General features: G+C 37.9%; 1 protein-coding gene across 1 annotated transcript in view; it reads right to left on the reverse strand.

Moving 5' to 3' along the window:
- Positions 1 to 22,431, reverse strand: part of RASGRP1 (RAS guanyl releasing protein 1) — a 108,158-nt gene extending 85,727 nt beyond the window's left edge. Inside the window, exons 1-2 of the mRNA XM_053697965.1 lie at positions 22,288 to 22,431; positions 535 to 716 (exon numbers count right to left, since the gene is read on the reverse strand). Coding sequence (XP_053553940.1) covers positions 535 to 716; positions 22,288 to 22,379 — 274 coding nt within the window. The 5' untranslated portion in view covers positions 22,380 to 22,431. The remainder of the gene's footprint in view (positions 1 to 534; positions 717 to 22,287) is intronic.
- Positions 22,432 to 22,919: the final 488 nt, after the last annotated feature.

Here is a 22,919-nt window from a genome sequence, read left to right on the forward strand (position 1 = left end):
AATTGTGGTTTCATGTCCCTCTAAATTAGGAAAATCTCTTCTGTATTCTACCAATTTTATAAACATAATTGACATCATACAATTTAAGTTAAAATAATAATTATTATTATTTTGTTCCATGTGATACAGTGTATGATATTCATGAATAGTTTAACATAATGAATGCATTACTATTGCTTAAAGGCCAATGCACTTCCAAATGAAGTCATTTTTATTCAGGACTCAACCCTCATATCATCTCGCTCCAAAAATAGATCTGGATTATGCATAAACCTATTCCCAAAGTTTCTCGATGAGAAGGGAGGATCCACGTCACGTATTTATGCTTTGTCAACAAAAATAATAGTATTAAGTACAGATATATAAGTAACTAGATTTTCAGAAATAAACTCTTTAGTTAAAAAAAAAAGTCTGAAACTCTTCTAGGCAATAGGTGAAGAATCACAGTGACAAATATAAAACCATTGCCATCATTTTGTAAAATACATAGTTATATTGATAACACTCCATGTTAGAGATAGAAATTACACTCACCAAAAGACTGAATGCACATCTCTATAAGGTCCTCCAAGCTGGCTCCTTTGGTGAGCTGTGCCAGAGGCATTATCACCCGTAATGGGGTGGCTGGGGGCAGTTTGGTGAGGGCGGTGCAATGAATGATCTGCTTCAACTCCAAGGCAAGTTTGGGGATAGTGGTACATCCATGAGTGGGTCTCCTGTGAAAGAGGGATGTTGGTTGAGTATGCAGAAAAAGTGGCAGCATTGGGTAAGTCTACATATACAAAAAGGAAGAGACACAGACGTTTCCCTTCCCCATCCAGATTTACATCCTCTTACTTTTTAAATAAGCTAAACAGGTCAGTATTTACTAATGTTGTGTGAAATGTTAGAATTATAGCAAAGATACAAATAACAACCATGCAAAGGCTCAATTTACTTATAGGTCAATAAAGTGAAACAAAATGACATGTTTTTGTTGAGTGGAATATGTTAAAATATATATATATTTATTATCTGTTAAGAGAATATTATTCCGTGACACTAACTACTATTATTGTAGCATTTGAAAATATGCAGTGTAAATACAGATACATAGCACAGGGACAGGTCTTGTGAGCGCACACAGAACGTAGCGCTAGATTAATCAGTTTGCAGACACACATGGTTTACATGTTTTGAACCTGTCCTGACTTCTACCTGTTGTCTGATATAGGTTGGATACAAATCAATGATTTAAATCAAATATTAAAAAAAAAAAAAAATAATTTTAAATAAGATTTTTTTTTTATTTTTTTTTATTTAAAAGGGACAGTAAAGGAATACTTAGGCATTCATGATTTAGACAGAGCATACCATTTTAAACAACTGTCCATTTTACTTCTATTATATAATTTGCTTCCTTCTCTTGTTATTCTTTGCAGAAAGGTTTTATCTAGGAAGGCTCAGGAGCAGCAAAGAACCTAGGTTTTAGCTGCCGATTGGTGGCTGCATATACAGTTTATACCAATTGCCATTGGCTCACCTATGTGTTCAGTTAGAAACCAGTAGTGCATTGCTGCTCCTTCGACAAATGATACCAGGAGAATAAAGCACATTTTATAATAGACAAAAACTGAAAAGGTGTTTAAAATTGTATGCTCTGCCTAAATCATGAAGAAAAAAAAATTAGGTTTCATGTCCCTTTAAATCAGATTTTTTTTATTATTTTTAATAAAAAATGCTTTTTTTTAGGAAAAAAAACTATGTAAAGATAGCTTTCTATTTAAGATACATGAAGGAGCAGAAATGCAATACTGGGAGCTAGCTGAACATATTGGGTAAGCCAGTGAGGAGGCATATAAATGCAGCCTTCAATCAGCAGCTAGCAGGTATGCTCTTCATTAAAAAATAAAAAAATTAAGCAAATGAGAAAATAGAAGTGCATTGGAAAGTTGTTTTAAACCTGAGTGTTTTATCTGAATCACGAAAGTTTAATTTTGATTTTACTGTCCAGTTAATCCCATTGTTCCCCTAAAATTCTATGTACACAGAATCAAACCCTTACTAAGTTTCAGAAGTTTAATGAATGGATTGTTTAGAGTGGAATAGATCTGCACAAGTATATAAGTGTGAGGAGGGAGGGGCAAGCAGTAAAAGTGAACCCTATAATGATTTAGTTTAAATAAGCAATGCAATTGTTTTCATTAAGGTAACATTTTCATTAGTTAAATTAAAACTATTTAAACTGGTATCATTACGGTAATGATTATTTGTCTCCTTCCAATAAAGTACAGCTGAAAAGTTGATCAAATATGAATGATTAACCTATTACAAGTTCACCAACCAATAATTTTATAATTATCTATGTATTTCTAATGGTATATGACTAAATCAGTCAGTTTCTGATATAACTGGAAATGTTATTCTAAAAATTAAACCTTTTTTTGGAGAAAACCATGATTTAAATCAAGGCTTACTAACTAGTGATTTAAATTGCTATTAAAATCAAATCAAATCCACCCTGATCTGACTTACTAACATCCCACCTGGACGATCCAGCAGCCCCCTAGCCCTGCCCAGATGCCCTGCCCCTGAACAGTGGACCCTTTATCACTGAGTCTGTGTTATAGGCAGGCAAGTAGGTGCCGCATGTTTTGATTGCAGTCTGATCAATCTGGCGCCAGTCAAGCCCTGCCCTACTGTGACCCTGCTGCACCTGGGTGCGATTTGCAAGTGGGTATGATACAAACCAGTCAAGCCCTGCCCTACTGTGACCCTGCTGCACCTGGGTGCGATTTGCAAGTGGGTATGATACAATCAGGGACTCATTTACTGAACTGTCACCCCCTGTCAAGAGCCACCTGGTCCCATCATTATGTCAGCACTGTGAGCAATGGGGTGCAAGAGGAGGTCTCACACTAACACTGAGATACATTTGATGGCTATTTTCTCTGTGACCAGATGTCTATCTCTCTGTCATCATTCTGGATGGTGACTTTGGGTTCCCCTTTTTTGTGTATGCCAACCAAAACTAAACAGGAGGTGGCGCAAAATGAATTGCTGATTCCCAAAGATATGCTAATAAAAACTTATACACAGAATATGTATTCCTGATATGTTATTTTTACTCATAAACATTCCAAAACATTTCAGTTAGTATGGATAATAATAAAATACACCAAACAGATACATCTCTTAAAATAAATGTTTATTCATACAAGGAATGGGTAACTACCCGTAAAAATAGTTATGGACACCGGTTTCAAATTCTAACTTATGTATATAGACTATGCAGCTGCTAAAATCGTAGATAATAAAATCTTAAATAGTAAAATTTGTGATGGTACACTAAAAATAGTGATATTTAAAACAAATATACATAATTTACGCAATTAAGACCCTCAAACAGGTCTATGTGAACACAGATAAGCTCTTATGGATGTTCAGTCTCTATAAGGATATGCTATATGCTGGTACTATTAACTTCACAAGTCTCAAGATAAGTTTAAGTACCGCTGTTTTTAAGGGACAGTCAACACCAGAATTTTTGTTGTTTTAAAAGATGGATAATCCCTTTATTACCAATTCTCCAGTTTTGCATAACCAACACAGTTATAATTATACACGTTTTACCTCTGTAATTACCTTGTATCTAAGCCTCGGCAGACTGCCCCCTTATTTCAGTTCTTTTGACAGACTTGCATTTTAGCCAATCAGAGCTGTCTCCATGGTAAATTCACATGCATGAGCTCAATGTTATCTATATGAAACATGTGAACTAATGCCCTCTAGTGGTGAAAAACTATCAAAATGCATTTAGATTAGAGGCGGCCTTCAAAGTCTAAAAAATTAGCATATGAACCTCCTAGGTTTAGCTTTCAACTAAGAATACCAAGAGAACAAAGCAAAATTGGTTATAAAAGTAATTTGGAAAGTTGTTTAAAATGACATGTCCTATTTGAAACATGAAAGTTTTTTTGGACTTGACTGTCCCTTGAAAACGGTCTAAAATGCCTTTGATATTTGCTGATGGCATCAAATATGAAGATGATGTAAATTACTGTTAGTAGCGCTTAATGTTAGTTGTGGAATTCCTTGTTGAAACAGATGAAAACACTTTAACTTACGTGAATATGTGGATCTTCAGCCTTCCGGCCCAAAGTTACCTTAGTTGTTGTTGCGGCAAGTTCAAATTCGTAGTTTAACTGTTGCCGGCTTTTCTTTCCGATATTCACAGTGCACTGTGGTTCCAACGGCTAGTAGCTTGATGATGTGCCGGAAGTGTCTCCGGTTTCTTTGCTGTCCTGGTGAAGTGTCCCTTTACGGCCTCTGTTTACCAGAAAATTTGGTCCTTAAAGAACTTTTTGTCTCTGTTTTAGAGACAAAAAAAACAACCTGCGCTACTAACAGTAATTTACATCATCTTCATATTTGATGTCATCACAAATATCAAAGGCATTTAAGACCGTATTCAGTATTCAAACCAGCAGTACTTAAACTTATCTTGAGACTTGTGAAGTTAATAGTACCAGCATATAGCATATCCTTACAGAGACTGAACATCCATAAGAACCTATCTGTGTTCGCATAGACCCGTTTGAGGGTCTAATTTGCGTAAATTACGAATATTGGTTTTAAATATCCCTATTTTTAGTGTACATCACACATTTTACTATTTAAGATTTTATTATCTATGATTTTAGCAGCTGCATAGTCTATATACATAAGTTAGAATTTGACACCGGTGTCCATAACTATTTTTACGGGTAGTTACCCATTCCTTATATGAATAAACATTTATTTTAAGAGATTTATCTGTTTAGTGTATTTTATTATTATCCATACTAACTGAAATTTTTTGGAATGTTTTAAAGGTGTGCCATATTCCCACTCTGGCCAGGACAGATATACACATTTTCTATAAAACTAAACAGGATTTTTTTTTTTTCAGTAAGATATTTCTCCACAAGCAATTTTGTAAACTGCTGCAGATAATAATTTGTGACCTCAGGCAAAACCATGCATAAGAAAATCTTACAATTATTCCCATGTTAGTAGAGAAGCAAATAAAACATATCTAGGCATGCAGGTTCCGAGAACTGAAAAATAATCACTTCCTTATAGGCTGAAAGGAAACAAAGGTCATACGATACAACACAGGAATTGTAAAACACTGCTTCCCTAAACTAAAGCCTGGCACATCTCAAAAAAATGTCACAAAAATCCCTTGGTACAGGAAGTGACCTTTTAGGTTGCTTATCCCTGAGAGGACGTTATAAGTACAGTATTCCAGACAAGCACATACTTTTTTTTTTTAAATATTTTATTGAATAATAGTACACGTACAGATAATAAACACTTCCAATACATATCCAGGCATCTAAATAAATTAGACCATTAATAAGACACATAATAGCATTGAGATCTAGGGAGAAAATCAATACTGTGAACTGAAGGGACAGCCTACACCTTAGTTATCTTAAAGTTTTACTTTAGATTAAGCTGCAAATATCCTGCATCCTTTCTATATCATGCAGCAGGAACAGTAAACAAAGTTATTTTAAAATGACTATTGTTTCTGGTCACTTTGAAATGAATGCCAAGCTCTGCCCACTGATGACATCACGATCTGGGCTGCATCTATGCACTCTACTGAATAGCATTGACAGTGTGTGGAATCCAATTAGTGAGTCCTTTGTAACTAGTGAAGCCTTTAATGCAGCCCAGATCGTGATGTCATCAGTGGGCAGAGCTTGGCAGCCACTTCAAAGTGACCAGAAACAATATTCATTTTAAAATAACTTTTTTACTGTTACTGCTGCGTGATATAGAAAGGGGCACAGGAGGCTATTTGCAGCTTAATCCAAGATAAGACTTTAAGATGACAAAGGTGTAGACTGTACCTTTAAGTAAGGGAAAATGTTTCTACACAAAAGGATTAATCCACCTTAGACTTCACACTTCTATGCACTTTAAAGGGACATTATACACTAGAATTTTCTTTGCATACATGTTTTGTAGATTATCCATTTATATAGCCTATACAGTTTTTTTTTTGTTTTTTTTTTAATGAGTCTTTTCATATGCATAGGAAGGGGGAGGGGAGTGTCTGTGTTTGATTTTGCTATAGAACCACTTAAAAGTTAGAACCACTTGCAGTGGGTGTTCCAGCTAACCTATTCAACAGTGCTAAACTGGGAGCTTCTAAGTAAGTTTTTAAATGGTTTTATGTTGGATTTTTAAATCCGTACCTGTGCATAGCATTCATTACAGTAGTGTCTATTACATGCAGTTATTATTATTATTATACTTTATTTATTAAGAGCCAACATATTCTGCAGTGCTGTCCATGGATACAATTCATTTAAATAAAACAATACAAGACTTGTAAGATACAGGACAAAATTTACAAACACATACAGGAGGGATTGAGGGCCCTATTCCCGTGTGAATTTACAATCTAGAAGGGTAGGAGGTTAAGAAACAGGAGGTGAGGACTGCAAGATTGAGAAAGATGTTAATACAGAGTTAGATGAGGAAAATGTTAGGTAAGTGAAATTAATTTATTATTGAGTTGGGTGGTAGGCTTCCCTGAACAGAAAAGTCTTCAGGGAGCATTTAAAGGAAGAAAGCCTGACAGCACGAGGGAGAGTGTTCCAGAGGGTAGGTGCTGCACGGCAGAAGTCCTGCAGTCTAGCATGAGAGGAGGTGGTAGTTGCGGATGCAAGGAGCAGGTCATTGTTGGATCTTAGTGGACGGGCTGGAGTATACTTGTGTATTAGAGAGGATAGGTAGAGGGGAGCGGCGTTGGTGAGAGTTTTGTATGTAAGGGTGAGAATTTTGAATTTGATTTTGCTGTGAATGGGGAGCCAATGAAAGGACTCACAGAGAGGTGCAGCAGATACAGATCGACGGGAAAGGTGGATCAGCCTGGTAGAGGCATTTAGGATGGATTGAAGGGGGGAGAGGCGGGAAAGAGGAAGGTCAGCGAGTAGGTTATTGCAGTAGTCAAGTCGGGAGATAACAAGAGAGTGGATTATTTGCTTTGTGGTGTCAGCGCTCAGAAAAGGGCGAATTTTGGAAATATTGCGTAGATGATTGCGATTGGATATGGGGGACGAAGGATAGGTTTGAGTCAAGTGTGACTCCGAGGCAGCAGACTTGGGGAAATGGTGATACCGTCAACAGGGATAGAGAAGTCAGAAGTCGGCGTAGAGCTTGAGGGGGGATAAGAAGGAGCTCAGTCTTGGACATGTTAATCTTTAGATGGTGAGAGGCCATCCAGGAAGAAATACCAGATAAGCAGTTGCTGACATGAGAGAGGACAGAGGGAGAGAGAGCAGGGGTGGAGAGGTAGATCTGGGTGTCGTCAGCAAAGAGGTGATATTTGAAGCCATAACTGTTGATAAGTTTACCCAGCGAAGAAGTATAGATGGAGAAGAGTAGAGGACCCAGAACAGATCCTTGAGGTACTCCAACAGACAGAGGCATAGGAGAGGAAGAGTCGCTGGCAAATGACACAGAAAAAGACCTGTGAGAAAGATAGGAGTGAATCCAGGAAAGAGCAGTGTCACAGAGGCCAAAAGAGCTAAGGGTCTGTAGGAGGAGGGGGTAGTCAACTGTGTCGAAGGCAGCTGAGAGGTCAAGTAAGATGAGTGTAGAGTAGTGGCCAATATTTTTAGCAGAGAGAAGATAGTTTGTTACCTTGGTAAGGGCAGTCTCAGTTGAGTGTTTTGGGCGGAATCCGGATTGCAATGGGTCAAGCAAGGAGTTGGCGGACAGGAAGTGGGTTAGGCGATTGTAAACTAGTTTTTCAAGGAATTTTGATGTTAGTGGAAGCAGTGATATGGGGCGGTAGCTTTCGGGAGAATTAGGGTCGAGGGAGGGTTTTTTGAGTATGGGAGTGACTTTTGCGTGTTTGAAAGAAGATGGGAATGAGCCGGTAGAGAGAGATAGGTTGAAGATGTGGGTAAGAGCAGGAGTGAGGGTGGAAGATAGGGAGGGTATTAGATGGGAAGGGATAGGGTCGAGTGGGCAGGTAGTGAGGCGTGAGGAAGATAGTAAGGAAGAAACTTCATTCTCAGTGGCTGGATGGAAGATACAGAGGGTGGCAGAGGGAGTAATTGGGCCTGTTGTTAGAATATTGCAGGTTGGTGTTGGGATGTTGCTTCGGATAGTACGTGTTTTGTTTAAAAAGTAGTCTGCCAGGTCTTGAGAACTAAAGACAGGTGGGGGTGGTGGAGCAGGTGGGTAGAGGAGAGAGTTAAAGGTGGAGAAGAGTCGTTTAGGGTTTGAGGAAAGAGTAGATATGAGAGAAGAGAAGTAAGTTTGCTTGGCTAAGTGAAGGGCGGAAGTGTATGAACGAAGAATAAACTTATAGTGTATGAAATCGGGTTCAGAGTGAGTTTTCCTCCAGACACGCTTCAGCAGTACGGGAGCATTTTTGCAAATAGCGTGTTTGCTGAGCATGCCAGGGCTGTAACTGACGGCGTGGTGTTTTGCGCAGCTGGGGAGGGGCAAGTGTGTCTAATGCAGAGGAGAGAGTTTTGTTATAGTGGGCTGTAGCAAGATCAGGGCAGGTTATAGTGGAGGTGTGAGGGAGGAGATTTTGAACGATTTTTGAAAATTGGAGCGGATCAACAGCATGTGTATTTCTACAGGTGCGGGTGCAGTTACATAAAAACTAGTGTATACTGTCCCTTTAAGATAACTGACCTTCAAGACATCTCTATAAAGTATCTGGGATAGAGATAGTTTCATGTTTAAATATTGAGCTACAGTGAGGACAAATATATTTCCCATAGGAGGAATAGTCTTCAAGTCAGTGGAGGAGCCTGTATGAGTAACATTTTAAGTTTAAGGGTCTTAGTCACATACTGTCCCCCCACACCTACATATTTATAAACACACCAGGTATACTCATAATAAGACTCTCTTTCCAAAAAACAGTGGTTGAAGCCTTTGTATCTTTGGGCCAGTAAAATCCATGTTATGGTTATTTCATTTAACCACACAAAGGAGTGTCCAAGGTGCCACACAAAGTATTTTTGCAGGCACTCCACATTTATGCTACATCTAGGAAACTACAACACTCAGCATGATTCAGCTTAATGGGACGTGTACTGTGCTTTTGCCCCTTTAATGTGTTCCCAGTGACCCATTTTACATGCAGAAGTGCATTAAATATTTTACAAATAACGGTTTACCTTTATTTTGCCTGTTGTATCTCTATCTATACTAAAAATTCCATACATAAAGTACTGTTTATAGAAAATCTATGCAAACAAGAATTTTTAGAAGAAGCCACGCTCACAGTGGATGGTATGACAGAGAGGTACTGAAATAGTCATTTTCCACTGTTCAATTGTAGTGCAGACTTCACAGTGGCTGAATTCACTGAATGCTAAAAGAAAAAGGGTAGAACCTTGAAGAACCATATAAATGAGAGATGCCTCCCTTAAAGCTATGGGCTTAAATGAGATGATCTAAAATGCTCGTCCGACACTGTGAGAACTCTCTCAATATTCTAGCCAGGCAATTTTTGCTATACTTCTCTAAGGGGTGTTCTCTGTATTTCTGTATGTGAAGGAGATACAAGCCCAGTGTAATGTAGTACAGCAGAACATGAGAGTTTTGTTACACTTACACTTTATGCTTTGTATTTTATATTACTTTATGCTTCCAATTGGGTCCATCCAGTATTTGTACATTTAATCTTTGCACATTCTCATTTGTATTTTAATGCATTTAGATACAGAAGTGATTTTAAAAAGTTTGATTATGTTTTGAACGTTTCTGTGTTACTTTCACAAATTAGGATCATACTTTGTATATTTCTTTGTATCTTTTACAAATTACATGGCACTTTGTATTTGCTCTATTGTAAAATAAAACACAGCTTCAGAAAGTGGGAGGATCAGGGGAGTTCTCTGGGCTGAACAGGGGAGTTCCCAGGTTATGTCTGAAGTTCTTTCCTTATTTTCATGAAATGCTGTAAGCATTTTACACAAGCTTGTCTCACTGAATTATCTCACAAGCTTTATAGAACTGAAGTTTGCTCAAAATTCACAATACACCTATATTGACATAAAATATATATATATATATATATATATATATATATATATATATATATATATATATATATATATATATATACATACACACACTAAACTAGTGGCAAAAACAAGTCAAACTGAAGTGAAAACATTTCAGTTTAATTAGTATTTGCTGCAAAGTGCGATTTTTATGAGTCCCAGGTGTTTTGCTGTTAACTTCTCTCTCCCTGTGAAATTCTGTATCCCAAAGAGCATCATTACTTTCTATGGAAGGCATCTCTCTGTTGCCCCGATGATCGTAAGTTGCACAAGACAACGAGATATTCAAAAGTGACTTGTCGCCATGTCAAGAAAGCTAAATATTAAAAAAGTGCTGACATTACTGTTTAAAGGCAGCATCACAGAGAGGCATTTTACTATACATCACAATGGGTGGCAATGCTGGTGAAATATTCCAAGCAGCATCGCCACCTACATTGGCAATATAAAGTAAAGGAACCCTTTTAAAAATATTGCACAAGAAAATAAATGCACCACAGCCTACACTATTAACTCCAAAACCACCATACGCCACACCACAATAACCCCTACACTACTTAACCCCCTATACCGCCACAACCCCCCATGGCAATAACCTCTACATTACTTAATCCCTAGACCGCCACAACCCCCATCGCAATAAGCCCTACACTACTTAAACCCTAGACCGCCACAACCCTCCACCACAAACTACTCCTAACCTATTAACCCCCTAAACTACCCCTAACCTTTTAGCCCCCTACACTACTTTACTCATTAAAAGCTTTACCCCCCAAGACCCCTAACCTAACAACCTTGATTTTTAAATTCTTAGTCCAATCAGCCAATAGAAAAAGCGTTAATTTTATTGGCTGATTGGACTAAGAATAAAAAACTCAGTCAATAGGAATGCAAGGGCACCCCTATATAAGGTAGAACCTCGCATTTTAAGCTTCAGTGTGCAACGGTGACGCATGAAGAGGACATTGGATGGAAGATTAGGAAAAGAAGACAATTGCTATAAGTTTAGGGGTTAATAGTTTAGTTCGGTGATTAGGTTAATAAGTTATGGCAGATTAAGGGTTAAAGGGACACTGAACCCAATTTTTTTTCTATCGTGATTCAGATAGAGCATGCAATTTTAAGCAACTTTCTAATTTACTCCTATTATCAAATTCTTTTCATTCTCTTTGTATCTTTATTTGAAATGCAAGAATGTAAGTTTAGATGTCGGCCCATTTTTGGTGAACACACTGTGTTGTTCTTGCTGATTGGTGGGTGAATTCACCCACCAATAAACAAGTGCTTTCCATGGTTCTGAACCCAAAAAATAGCTTAAATGCCTTCTTTTTTCAAATAAAGAAAGCAAGAGAACGAAGAAAAATTGATAATAGGAGTAAATTATAAAGTTGTTTAAAATGGCATGCTCTATCTGAATCACGAAAGAAAAAATTTGGGTTCAGTGTCCCTTTAACCCCTTAATGACCACAGCACTTTTCCATTTTTTGTCCGTTTGGGACCAAGGCTATTTTTACATTTTTGCGGTATTTGAGTTTAGCTGTAATTTTCCTCTTACTTATTTACTGTACCCACACATATTATATATCGTTTTTCTCGCCATTAAATGGACTTTCTAAAGATACCATTATTTTCATCATATCTTATAATTTACTATAAATTGTTTTATAAAATATGAGGAAAAAAATGGTAAAAACACACTTTTTCTAACATTGGTCCCCAAAATCTGTTACACATCTACAACCACCAAAAAACTCCCATGCTAAATAGTTTCTAAATTTTGTCCTGAGTTTAGAAATACCCAATTTTTACATGTTCTTTGCTTTTTTTGCAAGTTATAGGGCCATAAATACAAGTAGCACTTTGCTATTTCCAAACCACTTTTTTTCAAAATTAGCGCTAGTTACATTGGGACACTGATATCTTTCAGGAATCCCTGAATATCCCTTGACATGTATATATTTTTTTTTAGAAGACATCCCAAAGTATTGATCTAGGCCCATTTTGGTATATTTCATGCCACCATTTCACCGCCAAATGCCATCAAATAAAAAAAATCCTTCACTTTTTCACAAATTTTTTCACAAACTTTAGGTTTCTCACTGAAATTATTTACAAACAATTTGTGCAATTATGGCATAAATGGTTGCAAAATGCGATCAAATTGAAAAAAACGCTAAATTTTTCACAATTTTATGTTTCTCACTGAAATTATTTACAAACAGCTTGTGCAATTATGGCACACATGGTTGTAAATGCTTCTCTAGGATCCCCTTTGTTCAGAAATAGCAGACATATATGACTTTGGCGTTGCTTTTTGGTAATTAGAAGGCCGCTAAATGCTGCTGCGCATCACACGTGTATTATGGCTAGCAGTGAAGGGGTTAATTAGGTAGCTTATAGGGAGCTTGCAGGGTTAATTTTAGCTTTAGTGTAGAGATCAGCCTCCCACCTGAAACATCACCCCCCCTGATCCCTCCCAAACAGCTCTCTTCCCTCCCCCACCCCACAATTGTCCCCGCCATCTTAAGTACTGGCAGAAAGTCTGCCAGTACTAAAATAAAAGTTTTGTTTTGTTTAAAAAAAAAAAAAAAATCTGTGTAGGACCCCCCCCCCCTTAGCCCCAACCTCCCTGATCCCCCCCCAAACAGCTCTCTACCCCCCTCCTCTGCCTTATTGTGCACCATATTGGGTACTGGCAGCTGTCTGCCAGTACCCAGTTTGAAATCAAATGTTTATTTTATGTTTTTCTGTAGTGTAGCTTACCCCCCTTAACACCCAACCCCCCACCCTCTCCCAGATCATTAATATTTTTTATTCCCACCCTCTCTCCCACTGAGTCCCACCTTGTGCCTCTTCCACTTTAACTTTTGGCCAGGCAGTTTCACACGTGCACGCGCGCGCACGCTCCCGTGCACGTGCACGCGCACCCACACGCGATCCCGCACCCCTCCTCTACTGATGGCTGCCTTCACACCTCCCTGGATACGCTCCCACCCACCAACGATCATAGCCAGCAATAGCCGATGCAGAGAGGGCCACAGAGTGGCTCTCTCTGCATCGGACTGCTTAAAAAAGTTATTGCAGGATGCCTCTATATCGAGGCATCACTGCAATAACATGAAAGCAGCTGGAAGCGATCAGGATCGCTTCCACTGCTTTCAAAGACCAACGACGTACAGGGTACGTCCTTGGTCGTTAAGGACATTTTTTTGGAGGACGTACCCTGCACGTCGTTGGTCATTAAGGGGTTAATAGTGTACCGGTGTAAGGATGTGCTAGGGGTTAGGGCATGTAAGGGGTTAATAGTATTTAGTAACATTATATGTATATACAATGTTTAAAGGACCACTCAATGCAATAGAATTGCATAATTAACAAGTGGATAATAAATTACAAAGATTACCTACTCTGAATTTCAAATAAGCAGAAGATTTTTTTTCCGACACATTTGATTTTTTTTCTCCCATTTTCCGGCCCCTTGTATCATGTGACAGACATCAGCCAATCACAGGCTAGTATACATATACCCTGTTAGCTTGTGCACATGCTCAGTAGGATCTTGTTCCCCAGAAAGTGTGAATATAAAAAAACGGTGCAAAATGCGATAATGTAAGTAAATTGTTAAGTGTCTTAAAATGGCATGATCAATCTGAATCATAAATGTTTATTTTGACTTGAGTGCCCCTTTAAATTATATGCATTTTCTGGTATAATGCGTATTATATAGTTTTAAAAAGCTTTTTTTTCTGTGTTTTTTTATTTTAAACATTATTATTTATATTCTACATATAATTTATGTTTTCAAAGTCAGTAGCCCCAACTTTAAAAAAATTTCATAACAGCATTTGTTTAAAGGGATAGGATAGTCAAAATTAAACTTGCATTACTCTGATAGAGCATGTAATTTTAAGACATTTTTAAATTAATTTTTATTTTTAAATGTGCTTTGTTCTCTTGGTATCCCTTGTTGAAAAAGAATATGCACATATCCTACACTAGTGGGAGCTAGCTGCTGATTGGTGCCGCCTGCCCACATTTGTCACTTGTGATTGGCTGACTTGATATGTTCAGCAAGCTGCCAATGTTCCTTCAGCAAAGGATAACAAGAGAATGAAGCAAATTTGATAATAGATGTAAATTGGAAAGTTGAACATTTTGAGGTTTCCTGTGCCTTTAAAGGGACACTGAACCCAAATATTTTCTTTCGTGATTCAGATAGAGCATGCAATTTTAAACAACTTTTTAATTTACTCCTATTATCATTTTTTTTCTTCGTTCTCTTGCTTTCTTTATTTGAAAAAGAAGGCATCTAAGCTATTTTTTGGTTCAGACCATGGAAAGCACTTGTTTATTGGTAGGTAAATTTACCCACCAATCAGCAAGAACAACACAGTGTGTTTACCAAAAATGGGCCGGCATGTAAACTTACATTCTTGCATTTCAAATAAAGATACCAAGAGAATGAAAAGAATTTGATAAAAAAAAATTGGGTTCAATGTCCCTTTAACTTTGCAAATTTAAAAATGATGCAGTTAAAGGGACAGTCAAGTCCAAAAAAACTTTCATGATTTAAATAGGGCATGCAATTTTCCAATTTACTTTTATCACCAATTTTGCTTTGTTCTCTTGGTATTCTTAGTTGAATGCTAAACCTAGGAGGTTCATATGCTCATTTCTTAGACCTTGAAGACTGCCTCTAATCTGAATACATTTTGACTGTTTTTCACCACTAGAGGGTGTTAGTTCATGTGTTTCATATAGATAACATTGAGCTCATGCACGTAAAGTGACCTAGGAGTGACCACTGATTGGCTAAACTGCATGTCTGTCAAAAGAACTGAAATAAGGGGGCAGTCAGCAGAGGCTTAGATACAAGATAATTACAGAGGTAAAAAGTGTATTATTATAACTGTGTTGGATATGCAAAACTGGGGAATGGGTAATAAAGGGATTATCTTTCTTTTTAAACAACAAAAATACTGGTGTTGACTGTTCCTTTAAGTAATGTAATAATGGCATATACTGTAAGAACATGATTCACATAGAGAATACAACTTTCTAATTTACTTCTATTATCTAATCTGTTTCATTCTCTTGGTATCCTTTGTTGAAGGAGCAGCATCGCACTAATGGTTTCTAACTGAACACATTGCTGTTCATTGGCACTTCACGGATCAGCCCCAATTTTTTTAATATATCAATAGACCAACGGAGTGCGAGCCTCGCGAACCCAAGCAGGCAGTTTCTAATCAGGCTGCCTATGTTTTGAATATCAGGGCCAAGGACTTCCAGGTTCTTCCCTTTTTCTTATACAATCCAGTGAATTCAGCCCTGTGAAGTCTGCACTATAATTTCTCTCTAAACTAGAGAATCTTTCATTATTAGACCAATAAAAAATAATGAAGCTCTCTGGGAAACTGAAGCTGTCAGTTTTTCAGTTTTATTTCAAATAGAACAAGTACAAAGTGCAATGTAATTTGTAAGATATGCATATTCAAAGTATGAGCTTAATTTGTTTAAGTTACACAGAAACTTTCAGAGCATAATCGGAATTTGTAAAATCACTAAAATCCTAAATACACTGTTCTATATGCATTAAAATAGAAAAATGAAAGTGCAAAGTTTAAATGCAGCAGAACTGTCATGTCATGCAGTGCTATATTGCACAGGGCTAGCTTGTCACTAACATACAGAAATGCAGGGAACCCCCCCCCCCTTGCAGAAGTAAATCAAAATCTGCCTTATTTGAATCTCACTAGAGATTTTGCAGTGCTGGAGGGTCATTTTATATTATCTTGTCTGAATGAAAAGGTTTATATCATCAGATCCTAAGTATTTGTCTTATTGTGTATACAGTAAGAGATTAAATGAGGATTTTTTGCAAATATAGAGAGATAAGCTAATGAGTTCAGTCCATTTGATTGGATTGTGGTTTCAATTAGCAGGGACAGCTATTTCACATACAAAAACAAACCCAAATGCGAACAATTGAATGCACTCCAGCAGGTAAAATAGCTCTTTTGATGTCATTTGAACTAGCTGCTATTGACTGTTCTATCTGTTTTGATTGTTCTGAAAATTTCAATACTAAGTTGTTTAAAAAAAAAAAAAAGCAGGACCAGACAGAAGGGATATAAACAGTAAACCTGAGTACTTTTACTGTTTACTGTCCCTTTAAGAGAAATAATTTGATGATAAAGTCAATCAATTAAAAATTATGAGTAAAAAAGATACAAACAAAGGGAAACAGACAGATAGTGGAAAAGAGGGAAACTGTTACAAAAAATAAACAAAGATTTGGCAAATTCAGGAAACTTTTCAACCCCGTCTGAGCAATAGAATATATATTGCATAATGTGTTACAGCCCTGTCTGCCAGACAACTTACAGTACTGTCCCTAAAAATAAGGAACATGTGGTCAACTTAATTTACGTCAGTGGTTATCAAACTTTTGCAGCCTGTGGCCTGGCACACCTGTGTTCTTAATGCTGAACTCTTGTGTCATAAACACACGCACTCACACATATATTATTATGCATTCTCTTGTTGTAGATTATATACCATTCCTTTGAGTAGCAGGGGCACGAACCCTCTGTCAGTGACATAGTATTCCCCAGGTGCACAAGCTACTTAATTTTCAGCAATCGTTTTATATGTGGTTATGGTTGCGAGGAGTCCAGTATTAAACTGGACAGTCCAGTATTTTAACAGGCTGTCCAGTAAAATCTTCACAAAAATACTGGACACTTGAATCTCCATTTTTTATTTTTTTTTAGTCAGTGAGTGTTAGCTAAATGTAAAAGGTCTCCTATGCCTGAATGCATTAAAAATATTGAGCAGAAAGAAGCGTGGAGCAGTCACAAGTGTCAAATCGTTTCTGTCTATGTATGTTACTGACAGTTAAAGAGGGAAAATAATTGATTGTATGTTTCTGGCAGCCGAGGGGTAAAATTACTGCTTAGTTGTGAAAAATATACACTATGGGTTGATGTAGAGCTTTAGTGGGGTCAAATTATTACATATTATGAGCTTAATTACAAGTGGAGCTAACTGTCCTCAAGGCAAAACATTAGTTCTCCCAGATTAGCACGAGTATTACAAGTAAAAAGTTAGCGCGTGAGCAAAAGACTTCAGAACTTTGGATATTGTGACTGCGATAACTCCCATTCCCCATAGGCTTCTATGGGGTGTACAAAAGAAACCTTTCCATTTTATTGCTCGTGCGCTATCCAGAAGCTGCACTAGACCACTAAAGCTGAAGGTGTGTTAGGAATACTTCTCATTCCTATGTTTTACTGGAAAGAGGTGTGCTAATTTTAAGCACAATTGAATGATTTTGCTATTGTCGCCCGCACAAGCATTAGCACGACAAATTTTTAAAGATGGTTTATTTGTAAAATAATTACCGATTAGTTATGGCAAACATCTTGCCATTCCTCTGCCTGCATCTCATACTGTATTTAGTTGATTGATGATGAATCCTGCTTAATCCGATTGTTGCGTGCCCCCTTTGGCGTCCAGCTCGTGGCACACGCAACAATTGGATAAAACCGGATTAGTCATCGATCAACTAAAGACAGTATGAGATGCAGGCAGATGAAAGGCAAGATGTTTGCCATAACTAATCGGTAATTATTTTACAAATAAACCGTCTTTAAAAAATGTAATGAATGAAAGTGCCCGTTTTTAAGACTGTGTATTAAAGTGCTTAAGTTTACAATCACTTTAACATTTAAATAGATTAAACAGTCATAATATATATTAATTATAAAGTGAGCTACACAGATGGTGTAGTCACATCCATTACAAACAATAATTTTTTAATTAGTTCACTCATTCATCTACAGATCATCAACGCCATCTTTTATTTCATGCCGAACATGTAAGATTTAATCTATTGGTTTATGTGGACCTTGATGGAATTGAAGGCAGAGGTAGAGTTTGTATGAACAGACTGAAAAAGAAGCAGATTAGATAGGACAGAAAATCTAGTCTAGGACAGGCTGGGTTTAAATTGATTTTTTTAATTCTTTAGTGTGGAACAAGTAAGGTCAGCAACATATGATATCTGATATCAGGACTGGTCTTTGCAACATCACAGTCTGCAACAGGCCAGGTCAGCAACAAAAACAAACAACAGTTTCATATTGTAGGACAGCCAGGACCGGCAACATAACAGAAAAACTGGATTTTACCATTTCATATTCTGGAACAAGCCAGGTCAGCAATCTAAAAGCAGGAGTGGTCATTGCAATACTGTAGTTAGTGAAACAGGGTCACTACTTTGAAGACAGAATCAGGCAGGCTTATATAGTCTGATGGCCTGGGTCAGCAACTTGTAGACAGAGAAAGACAGACTCATGAACAAAGACAGATTGGCAACATGTAGACAGAACAGGACAGGCTCATGGACAAAGCCAGATCAGCAACATGTAGACAGAACAGGACAGGCTTTGTAGTCAGAAGGACTAGAACTGTACAGCAACTTGCAGACAGCAAAGGGCATACTCATAGCAACTGATTGGGTCAACAACTAGTAGACAGAAAAGGGGATACTCATAGCAACCAATTGGGTCAACAACTTGCAGACAGAAAAGGGCATACTCATAGCAACTGATTGGGTCAACAACTAGTAGACAGAAAAGGGCATACTCATAGCAACTGATTGGGTCAACAACTAGTAGACAGAAAAAGGCATACTCATAGCAACTGATTGGGTCAACAACTAGTAGACAGAAAAGGGCATACTCATAGCAACCGATTGGGTCAACAACTAGTAGACAGAAAAAGACATTCTGTAACACACTGCCAGGTGCAGGAGCCAGGCCAAACGCAACTTCACAAAGAAAGAACCTTGCATGACCTAGCATATGTCTGCATGGCTGTGCAGATAGAGAGCAGCATGGGACAAACAGCACAGCTGACAGTCCTCCAGGGAAACAGCGCACCATCTGTACATAGCAGGTAAGTACCTTCTTGTAACGCTGCTGTTCTAGGCAAGTAGCTTTACAAGACTCCATTATATATAAACTATTTGACCTCGCAACAAGCTATACAGTGACTGCTGAAATCAGTGCTGAAGCTCATTTTTAGAAAACCCTAAATTACTATAAGCTCATTGTTATCAAGTCCTAATGGACATCAAAGGAGATAAGATAAGCATTCTCATAAGGCTTTTTATAGCATTCATTACTGCTAGCAAAACAAATGCTTATAAACATATTTTTTATTATGATCTAATTGCATATAAAAACATTTTTTCTTATAAGTTACTACTTTTCTAAAACTGGGAAGTAAATAAAATTGGGTATTAATAAGTAATTATGCCATAACTATGTGCTTTTCCTTGACAACAATGCATTCCTAACAAGATAATACTCAGCCTCACCCATAAGACACTATTTAAAACCCGCACACTCATCTTATAGATACAAATTCCATGTGCAGATTCACGGTGGGAGATCCACAAACAAATGGTTATCTCTAGATAAATGCTGACTTGTGAGATCTGTGAGATCTGTCAGGATGTAGGGTCTCAATAAATAAACTGAATGAAAGTAGTAACAAATGTTATTTTTACATAATTATTACAAGTTATTACATATAGTAAATCTGTGACTGGTGCTTGCGTATAGTTTAAACTGTTAAAGGGAAACTAAACACTAAATACATCCCTCTAATCATGGTGCTGCCATTATGGAACTTAGGTTACACTGCAGGTATCTGAAGGAGAGTTGTTGCACATGCGCAAGCAGGTCAGTACTGGAATGTAGTGAGAACTAGATCCCTTTAAAGGACCAGTAAACACAGTAGATTTGCATAATCAACAAATGCAAGATAACAAGACAGTACAATAGCATTTACTCTGAATTTAAAATGAGTAGTAGATTTTTTTCTAACAAATTTCAAAGTTATGTATATTTCCACTCCCCCTGTACCATGTGATAGCAATCAGCCAATCACAAATGCATATACGTATAGTCTGTGAATTCTTGCACATGCTCAGTAGGATCTGGTGACTCAAAAAGTGTAAATATAAAAGACTGTGCACATTTTTTTTTAATGCACGTAAATTGGAAAGTTGTTTAAAATTACATGCTGTATCTGAATTATGAAAATTTAATTTGACCTGAGTGTCCCTTTAATGTAGACAAGGCAACATTTTTTTTATATCATTACAACTGACAAAAGCTTGAGACTGTGACTTGTTTTAAACCAGTTTCTAATCTAAAACAGGGTATTTATTTTTAATTAAAGTTCTGGTCTTGAGCAAAACCATGTTTTGCTTTTATGCTGGTGCAACCATCCCCCTTATCCACCAATTGCTGTGTGGGGGTTGTTCTTACCAGCCAGTGAGGAACAAGTAAGCCCCAATAAGGTATTTTTTATATCATCCATTTCAAGGGCTTTAGGGACATGGTATGGAAAAATGTTCTTTCACGATTCAGTTAAATCATGCAATTTTTAACAACTTTCTAATTTACTTCTATTATCACATTTGCTTAATTTTGTTTGTTAAAGGAACAGCAATGCGCTACTGGGAGCTAGCTGAACACATCTGATGAGCCAACGACAAGAGTCATACATGTGCAGCCACCAATCCGTAGCTAGCATGTGCTGCTCCTGAGCCTACCTAGGTATCCTTTTCAACAATGGATACCAAGAGAAAGAAGCAAAATAGCTCATTGTCTATCTGGATCATGATAATATAATTTAAATTTTACTGTTGTGCAAAATATATTAGTACATTTTCTTTCATATTTTGCATTACTGTTTTTTTTTTTTTTTAAGATGATAATGGATACAATTGTATTCAAATAACATTGCACATGGTAAGTTTTAGCTTTCATTTATGCATCTCCTGCATACTGTATGTATCCAACTTTATTGGCCCTAACTAACAATCTGTTATCTCACACAATCTACTAAAATGTTTCCAAAATACAAGCAACATGTGTCTGTTGTGTAATCTGGTGCAGTTCTTTTTCACAATACATTCAACCAATTTTAATATATTTTAGCAAAAAGCACAAGCTAATGTAATATGCAACATCTTGGGTAGAATAAACCCCATGTTCTCCTGACATGAAGCACATGACCCCAAAGATGCATAAGTTTGTTTAATAAATTGACTTTTATTAGATATGTTCTCCCCTAGTACTAGTACCTAGTCTACACAGTGCAGGACCCCCCTCCCCAGCCTACATAGTGCAGGACCCCCCCCCCCCATAGCCTACACAGTGTAGGACCCCCCTAGCCTACACAGTGCAGGCCCCCCCAGTCTACACAGTGCAGGACCACCCCATAGCCTACACAGTGCAGGACCCCCCCAGTCTACACAGTGCAGGACCCCCCCAGTCTACACAGTGCAGGACCCCCCCAGTCTACACAGTGCAGGACCCCCCCCCCCCAGTCTACACAGTGCAGGACCCCCGTCTAAACAGTGCAGGACCCCCCCCAGTCTACACAGTGCAGGACCCCCCCCAGTCTACACAGTGCAGAACCCCCCCCTTGCCTACACAGTGCAGCCCCCCCAGCCTACACAGTGCAAGACCCCACACACACACCAAGGGACATTTTTATATACATTAATTTTCATTTTTTTTTATAAGGATCTCATATTTACTGAGCACACACAAAGCAAAAGATGAGACACCTTATGACCGCACACAGTCGGTACAGTGAGATCAACATCCTTTTAGCTCACACACACCCACACCACGGGAAAACCCTGCTGGCTTTACATTTACAGGACATCGCCACCCTGGGTTTCGTCTCTGTCTCTCTTGCGGTCACAGAAGGACCCTTCCATACTCTTTACACACAACAAATCAAGGTCATCTCTCATCAGTAACTTCACACTTCAGACCAGGAGGCAACTCTTTTTACATAACACACACAGACCAGGGGACAAAATGTTTTACTGATCTCAGATCCTACATGTAAAGGCAAGTGGGCACCCCTCTTTACTGACATAGATATTACACATACAGATCAGGAACAGCACTGCATATTCAGACATTTATTAACACACATCCAAGACAAATATATACAGCTTTAATGACTACACAAACTCAGACAGTGACACACATTCATATGCTATGGTACACTTCATGCCATACAAAATCACACTGTATTTGTGGCACTAAGCACAAATTCACACACTTTGCCCAAGCATACATTTTACATGGTGTCTGCTGTTGTCACTTACTGAGCGTCTTTTTTCTTCCCAGTAGACCCCATTATCATGATGTAGATGTAGCTGAGGTCATGGAGATGAGCAGAGCCAGATCTGTATCCCATTCTGGGATTGAGGAGTTGCCAGGGGCTGTCACTCGTCCCCACCCATCCTCCTTCTGATTCCTGCCCTACACGTGCCTCTAACACTATTGTAACTTTGGTCTAGTACAAAATAACCTGCTTAGAGAAATAGTCCTGGCTACGCTTGTCACATATTAGCATCAGAACTCCCTCCCCTTCTGTGGCACACACACTCCTCCCACTCACACTTATACAATGTAGCTATATTAACCCTCAGGTTTCAGTCAACCTGCTTGTTAGTTAGTGCTCTAGACACATCCTGTCTGAGTTCTAATCTCACACACTGTGTAATGCACAACGTTACAGAAAATCAACTAGCCTGTGTCATGTAAATATTCAGTCTCAGAACTCTCACAGTCCTATCAATATAAGCAGACATACTTACACCTAAACCCAGTCTCACAAATACACAAACAGGTTACACCTACACACATAGTATACTCATTTACATACCCTGTGTTTTGTCTGGAATTAAAGTGAAATACATTTGATAAGAAGGAAGAATTACACTGCTCAAAAAAA

Source organism: Bombina bombina, chromosome 1 (genome assembly GCF_027579735.1).
Source record: "Bombina bombina isolate aBomBom1 chromosome 1, aBomBom1.pri, whole genome shotgun sequence".
In the NCBI taxonomy this organism is placed as follows: Eukaryota; Metazoa; Chordata; class Amphibia; order Anura; family Bombinatoridae; genus Bombina; species Bombina bombina.